Source organism: Cyprinodon variegatus, unplaced genomic scaffold (genome assembly GCF_000732505.1).
Source record: "Cyprinodon variegatus isolate N-32 unplaced genomic scaffold, C_variegatus-1.0 Scaffold166, whole genome shotgun sequence".
Lineage (NCBI taxonomy): Eukaryota > Metazoa > Chordata > Actinopteri > Cyprinodontiformes > Cyprinodontidae > Cyprinodon > Cyprinodon variegatus.
This window is the reverse complement of record NW_015150619.1, coordinates 392,569-401,007: the sequence shown is the minus strand read 5'-3', so window position 1 is coordinate 401,007 and position 8,439 is coordinate 392,569. Positions and strand designations below refer to the sequence as shown.

At 35.5% G+C, this 8,439-nt stretch overlaps 1 protein-coding gene across 2 annotated transcripts in view; it reads right to left on the bottom strand.

Moving 5' to 3' along the window:
* Positions 1 to 773: 773 nt before the first annotated feature.
* The window catches only part of LOC107086906 (glucosidase 2 subunit beta-like), a 220,645-nt gene continuing 212,979 nt past the window's right edge, over positions 774 to 8,439 (bottom strand). Inside the window, exon 15 of one of the 2 annotated variants that reach the window (XM_015378178.1) lies at positions 774 to 2,275. In XM_015378178.1, coding sequence (XP_015233664.1) covers positions 2,138 to 2,275 — 138 coding nt within the window. In that variant the 3' untranslated portion in view covers positions 774 to 2,137. The remainder of the gene's footprint in view (positions 2,276 to 8,439) is intronic. The other variant, XM_015378179.1, reaches the window with a different exon arrangement.

The following is an 8,439-nucleotide window of genomic DNA, read 5'->3' as shown; positions in this document are numbered from 1 at the left end:
TATTGTAATGTATTCATTTACTTCTGTTTTTATTCAGTTATTTATCTAAGCTTTATTTACTGCAAGATATATGCATTTATTTATTTATAAAAAACTATTTGAAGATGTATTTTGTAATATTAGATTCATTTCATAATGGAATTTCGAATGGAGGGAGAGAGTTTATTCTGAGTTTACTCTCTGGGTCAGAGCTTTGAGGAGTAAGAACAGATTAGAACCAGTCCAGTGGAACTAAAGCACCTGCTAACGAGCAGTGAAGATACACTTTTTAAAGGTGTTTGAAGCACCGCTATGCTGCCCCACCACACAGCCAGACAGGCATCTAGACCAACAACTAACTGTAGTTACAGGTACCAACAGGTCACTAGTTGTTGCTACGCACTAGCTGAACATTTAGCAATCATGCTTTATCGTGCTAATATTCATAACCAATCTGCACAGATTTCTGTTAGTATACCAACTGCTATCCCATCTGTAAAGTTTTATTCAGTTGACTTGTTTGTCCCCAAACTCTAATTAGATCAAAATTGTTACACACTTGTTGTTATACACACCCTGTAAACCCAGTGAGCTGCACCAATCAGAACAACAAAGCTTGCTCTTTAGTCATAATCAAACAATCCGACTGAATAATTTTCATCCATTGAAATGCATCCTTAAATAACAATTGCAGATATAAATATACGTTTTCAAACAAAATACCAAAAGTCTCACATTAAACCAATATTCAAAGTTATTCCTTTTGAAAAAATGCAAAAAAAGACAAATTTGATAACCAGAGAAATCTTTATACAGCAATTATGTGCAATCCAATCATTTTCTTTAATACAGTTAGCACAAATATGTGACCTACAGAATAAAGGATAAATGGAATGGAAAATACTAAAGGATGAAACCCATCAGTAGTTTCTCTGTTCAACAAAAAGCTGCATCTTTGAATAATTTCCCCGGTAGGAATTAGCCTCTGGGGCATTTGTTCTAAATAGAAATGCAAATATGCAACTTTTACATGAGTACAGTTGCTCTTTTAAGACAGAAATGTCAATTTTAGGCAAAGTAACAATGTTAGCATAAAGTTGCATAAAGGAGTACATTTAATTAATGTCAGACAAAATATACAATTTTCATAATCTAATAGATCTGATATAAATACTTGTGTGGAATCTAAGCAGTATCATTGACCTAATGAAGTTGGAAAAATACTTTTTCTTTTTTTTATCAAAAAAGGGATTTTATCAGTATTTGATGTAAAAATGTAGGGGTTTGAATACTTTGTATGATTGGTGACGACTGAGGCCAAAGCCAACTGGACCTACAGAGGTCCAAGTTTAAGCAGAAATGTTTCCTTTAGAAGTTACTGGCTCCAAAAACAACAACAACAAAAAATCCAAAAAAATCAAGAAGCCCTAGAAGAGGCTTAAAAAAAGATTTCCACAAATCTATTTGGAGCCAAAATAAACTGCAGGCATGCTATCCAATCTTATAAGGTATGATCTGCACAATACACCCAAAGTAAAGTTTGTTACTGACCTTTTAAAACTGACAGGAAATGTTTAAAATTTCAGTCCGGAAAAAAAGAAATAAAGGAACTTTGAACGTTTATTTTTTAGGTCTTTGGTGTTTTTTCTAAATATAACTATTCTATACATATATATTTCAAGATATATTCTTCTGATTTTAAATGAGGTTTTATAAAGTGGACACCACATACAAGTAGAACGATAAACTTGTCATTTAAAGCATCCAGTTTGGAATATATTGCAACAGTATTGTCAAATTCTCTTATCTAATACTCTATCTAGGATCATTTTATTATTTTTCACACTGTAATATTGCTGAAATACTGAAGACTAAGCAAGTGTACTGATTTTTCCATTCTGATAATTGGTCAATAAATGCTATATGGAAACAGAATGGAAATTAAGTAACAGTCTATGCAAACTACGGAAAGTGTTCATGGAACATCATTACAGAAAAATACTTTCTGACCTTAGTCAAACTTGCTTAGAAGTATATACGTTCTGACAACACAGATGTCAGAGGGGACCCTCAGGACCTCAGCCTGTCACTAGGGGCAAGGCGACAAAGGCCGCGGTTCCAAGTTATTCCAGGCTAAGGCGGCTAAGGGAAGAGGAGGTCACAGTTCGCTGTGAACGCCCCTCTGCTTTAGCACTGGCTGACAGGCCACAGGAGTCTCAAAGTCCATGATGTACTGGCATTTGCTGGGCTCCTTCACCAATCGCAGGGCTGTCTCCGTTCCACATGTCAGCGTGACCTAGAAAAGCACAGAAGAGGAGAAGCTGAGGTGATTTGGGGACAAGAAGTGGCTGTTACCCAAGCTGGGAGCCATGGCAGTTTTAACTTAGAGGGCTGATTGAAGATGTCCAGCTGCTTGTTTCTGTGATTCCAAAAAGATTTGGTCTACTTCTTGGAAAAGGTAGAACCAGAGGGCATTAGAGACATTCACTGTGCGTGCAGCAGTCCCAGCGCCTGCAACCACATGAGAGCATTGTCCCTCCTGTGGCTGTGCCTTTGGGACAGACTGGGATAATGGGATATCACTACTGTCATTCACATCCAAAAATTGAGATGATGAAATTACAGTCACCATGTATCCAACTGTTAAAGCTAGTATTCCTGTAAGACAGCAAAACAACATTTATTTATCCTTAACTGTTTGTTTAGAGACCCCTCACATGATTCTGAATCTTTAGGCGGCAGTCCTGTTAAATAAAATAACTTGTTACAACGACAAGATGAATATTACCATGCCACTGGCTCAGTTTTGTCCGTTTCTTGGATATAAAACTGGCAACAACAAACACATTGTTTTTCTTTATGTCACCTAGTATCTGGTTCAACAGAAATGTTAAATGTTTTTGTGCTGCCTGGTTTTACAAAATACTTCCTAGCGTCCATAATTCATGTGGTTCCTTCCTCAGACATATGAGACAATATTCAAATGAACTCTTCTCAGTGCAAACACAGCCATTTTATACACACTATGTTTACTTAACTTGTCATAAAGAATTGAACGAAAGCACAACGAAAAGAAATTTTTGATTCAAAACAGATGGTTTGGTTCATGTAAACTGCATGCTGCTTGGCTGTCCCTGTGATTCACAAGCATAGTTATAAATGTAGCAGTGTTTATGCAGGTTACATATCGGTGCTTATGCTTTTCATTTTTTGTGTTCCGCCATGGAAAAAAAGCTTTAACTACATTGGAGCATCTAGTTTATTATTTCACATTGCATTAGGCAGCTCCACTGGCTTTATTGGTACAAATCCCCACAATGATTATTTATGTTACTACTTGAATCATAACTGTCATAGTTACGGTTTTGAGTTAAACTCAAGGTGTACGGCTCAAAGTAAGAGCAAAACTATATGTTGTTCTGACTTTAATTCTTAAAAAAAACACAACAACTAATAGTAATAATAATAATACTTTTATAATAATACCCTAATACCTTTGTATTTTATTGTATTTATATATCCTACTGAAATTTGTCTTCTGCATTTAACCTATCAGTTCTGCTGTATCTGGATTACATCATGGCTCTATAGGAATGTACCTGGCTTAAATAGAGCAACAAACAGTTAAAGTGTTTATTTTATAAGCACTATTAGCATCTTGCATGCTTTCTCGTATCTAATCACTATACCTTTTTTTTAATGCAGTGAATTCAAATATTTAGTTTTACAGTTATGTATTTTATTTAGTGCTTGTATTTACTATGGCTGTTGATTATCTGTATGAACAGATTATTTTGTAATATAAAAGCCTAAAATATGCGTTCCACAGAATGCGGTCTTTTACTTGTAAACTCAACCAGGTCCACTTTTCTTCAACAGTTTCCTACCTCACCGATTTTCTCAGTTCTAGATTGCTGTCTAGATGGAATAGCAAGCAGCAAAAATAAAACAACTATTTTAGAGAAGGGGCCAATGGCTAGCTCGTCTTGGACATCTCAGAAACGTGTCGCAACCAGGGGAACAACACTGATTGACTTTAACTGCAGCGATCAGCTGCAGGAGCATTGCAGGACTAAAGGTCAGGGACCTAGAGAGGCAGTCTGTGCGATGTAAGCATGTGATCTTAAAGGTTTAGTGGAGGATGTTGTTTTTCTGGGTGGATCATCAAAATAATTGGTCCTCATAATTGTCAATCGTCCTACGTGTTCGTCCCCATTTTACTTACCTGTGGTGAGTCTGACATTGTGGAAAAATTGCAAATCTTCTTTTGGAAAGTAATCTTGTCTGAGCGATGCAAACTACTTTTAAACAGAGCGTGCACGAGGAGAAATGGGCTCGTGTATGCTCTCACAGGCGTTTAATAGGAGTTCCCTCTCAGGAGCGGGTACAGGGTTGTGCATGTGCAATTTTTTTATTTTTTTTTTAAGTGTAGAGGGCGGGTCTTTTCAGAAATTTGGGAAAATCCTCCACTATACCTTTAAAGCATTTCCAGGATGCAAACATGTTGCTACCAATAGGCCACAACTTTCAATAACGACCTATTAAACAGATAATATTCGAAAGCCATGTTATTTGAAAAAAAATTGATAAAGCAAAAAGTGCTTAAGGAGATTTTAAAACATGTTGATCACTTAATTACATATAAAAAAAAGAATGTAATCAGGACGAAAGGATAGAACTGGCTTCATATTGCTCGGTTGTGAAATCACAAATAAATCACAATAAGTTAAAAATCTAACTAAAATATTTGATCATATTGCTTATGAATTGTATTTATTAGCCAATATTTCATAAACTGTCTATGCATCTTTCAGTACAACAGAACTAATAGGGTCTAAAATGCTAACTAGTTAACTAGCATACTAATAAATTAGCATTCTCCAGGGTGTGTTAAAGTTATGGTTGAGGATTTTTATGAATTTTTTAAAAGACCCGCGTTCTCCACTTTACAAACAAAAAAAAGCATATGCACAACCCTGTATTCGCATCCGAGAGGGAATGCTTATTAGACGCATGTGAGAGCGTGCACGAGCCCCTTTCTCCACGTGCACGCTCTTTTTAAAAGTTGCTGTTTGCATCGCTCATACAAGCTTACTTTTCAAAAGATTTGCAATTTTTCCACCATGTCAGACTCGCCACAGGTAAGTAAAAATGAAGATGAGCACATAGGACGGCCTTACGTAAACATATCAACAGAATGATTGACAATTAAGAGGACCACTTATTTTGATGATCCACCCAGAAAAAGAACATTCTCTACTTTACCTTTAAGCCTGCTAATTCAACCTCTATATATCATTTATGTAGAGGGTGTGATTTTGATGAAAGATGACAGAAAACAGGAAATAAAAGGGACAGTTCAACCTCTCAGCTCCAGTAAATAAGCAAACAAATGTGATTGTATCAAACTGGTTGGTTGATTACAATATTGCAGCAGCCAGTTCCTTTTACCCCATTTTGCAGATTTAGACGGTCTTTCCACTGCCTTTTATTGATCATAATTTTGTATTAGGATTTTAAATGAAAAAGAAAAGTAACGACATATTTCTCATGATAAATAAATCAGTTAGTACTAAAGCCTCTCATTTCTTGGAGACAAATAAATCAGTAAAGAACAGACTTCCACTGACCCAATTTATCAGAGAATGCAGCTGGTTAACATTCTGCAGCCAGAGTTGTTGTAGTCGGTTCTTACAAGCTACAGCCCCAGCCTAAGAATTTAATTAATAAATTAAACAGCTGACTTCCCTCCTTCCCCACAGACTCATAAGATTAACTACACAGAGCTTAAATTTGGATTACCCAAAGTAAAACAATACATCATGGGTCCCTACTTAGATGCAAAAAAAGAAGAAAGTGTTATTTTATCCAAGTGAAAGAGAGAGAGGGCACCATCCTAGGCTGACTTTCAACATTTCAAATATAATGAGCGTCAACTTCTGACGAGTCTTCATCTATGCTGCCTGCACACGGTTCTGGGGTTGTATCAAAGGAATTCAATTTAGTCTTTTCAAAGGGAGGCCCTGGATGGTTAGAGTACATACATTTACAAACGACGTTGACTGGGATCTGATCTGAAGAGTGGGCAAGGGTAAAAAAAAAAAAGAAAATGAAACTAAACCTATTAAATGTGCTACATATTTAACTAAGCAAATTCTAGCAGAAAAGAAAAACATGTAAATGGGCCTCATGAAAGTGACTGAAGAGTGTCTGTGGGTGTGGGAAACATGCTGAGGTTTTAGAGAAAGGAAAAGATGTTTGAGGGCTCAGGTAGAGGGGTCTTGAGAGTAAAAAAAACGTTTGGTGACAAATAGGCAGCAGACTGATCAGTATTGATTATTTGTTATCCAAAAAAAGAGAGATTTTTGGTAGACTGCTGCAGAGGGGATGCAGATATGAACCTTTAAAGGGTCTAATGACGACCTAACTAGTGCTTTTACAGTAATTGCCTAGAAAGCAGAAAAGCTCCAAACTGTCCCTTGATGCGAGATTCATTTCATTATTATCTAGTTTTCCTTCATTCAGTGTTTTCATTCTTAAAGTGGATTAGTATCGCTAAATTTATTGCAGACCTTTCTTCACATTTGAAGTCGAATTATTTCCCCATTAAGACAAATTCAAAACACGACCCTGGTTTATGTTTTGCTCTTAAGACGACACTTTGCAGCCCTTCTCCTTCCATCACCACCATATTAACACCATAAATTGTTATTCTTTTTCACAGAAGATGCCTCTGAACATCTACATAACAGCTTGCTTGGCCTCAGTTTTAACAGAAGAATAAAATAAGATGCAGCTGAATAACATTCTCTGAATAATACAATGATCACCCAGAGCGGATTGAGCTTTTATGGAAGGTGGATGTTGGTTAATATTACAGTTAGGAAAGTAAGTATTGGAACACGCTGCTATTTTGCAGGTTTTTCTACTTAGAAATCACGGAGGAGTCTGAATTTTTCATTGTAGTTGCATGTCCACAATGAGAGTCTGATATAGCTGCAAAGAGGTCACAACATTTCTAAGTGGGGGAACTTTCAAATTAGCAGGGTGTTCAAATACTAATTTTCCTCACTGTACATCCACACAAAGAATCGCTAAAAGTACAAGCAAAAAGGGATCAAATCAGACAGAATATTTTTTCCTCAATTAGATATTAAATAATGGGCAAAAGTTTTAGAAAAGCCCAGTTTTCCCTACAACAAATACTAAATAAAGTGAACTGCAGAGGACCAAGACAAGGAAAAACATTTACATGCAGTGGTTTTTAGATTTTTTTATGTGGCAAAATGTATTCTTATGTACATACTAAGTATTTTGGCTCTACAGAATAATCTAAACCTTTTAGTTGGGGATAGACAAAGGATTATACAATTATTTATATCCTAATGGTATGCTTTATTTATTAGTAAAGAGTGATAAAGAAGGCAACTTGTCTAAATAAAGCTTCAAAATCCCTCATTAGTAGTGGACAATATGTTGCAAAGCAATGCCGCATATAAACTCATAGAGCTAACAATGCTAATAATGAGGACATTATAATAAAAATATGCACATGACTTGGTTATGCAGTTAACTAATGAATGGGATACAGTCTGATCTGGCAGAGGTTTGTTTATGTGAAGTTTGTCATATAATATATTTATGAACTGTTACAATATACACTAAATGTTCAATATTGTCTGCACTAAATGCTCTATGAGAGCCTCAAAACTAGCAGAAACTCACTTGCTTTCTCCATTAAACCTCCTATATAACTTCTCATTCTTTATTAAGACATTTTACTTTTTGTCTGCAGGCATGATTCACTTTTTAAATGATCACTGACATGGCCTTATACTACAGTATATTCAATAACTGATCATTTACTCCACATAAACAAACACATTAACCATCATACCTTATCGGTATCAGGAGATGGTCAGGGTATGGAGGACCGATGGTTACGTTTCTGTGTTCTTATGTGTCTGTAATGTTTTTGTCCTGCTGGCTCTTGGGTCATGAACAGCCATCTGTGCTCCATTTTAAAAACCTCACCAACAACATGCCATATTATAGACTTAGACAGATCTATTTGTCATTTTGTTTAAACAAGTGTAAAAAAAAAAAAAGAAATTTAGTTTAGAAAAGCTCTCTGAACAATTTCATTTTTTTAAAGTGCAGCCTTGAAAAATAGTAAAAAATATATATATATATATAAAAACAGTAATATAAACATGACAGTAAATTCACAGTTCTAACATTTTCAGTTTTTTTAAATATATATATAGTGATAAAATATAATAAATAATGATAAAATACAATACAATAACACATTTTACAAAAATATTTCTGTTAGGGTTGTTAAGGTTCCCCAACCTTAACCTATAAAAAATGTAAACAAAGACAGTGTAAGATTTTTCCTGAATTGCTTTGCAAAGGGGAGTCCAGAGTTGAACCGTCAATCTCTGCATCTCCGCTTGG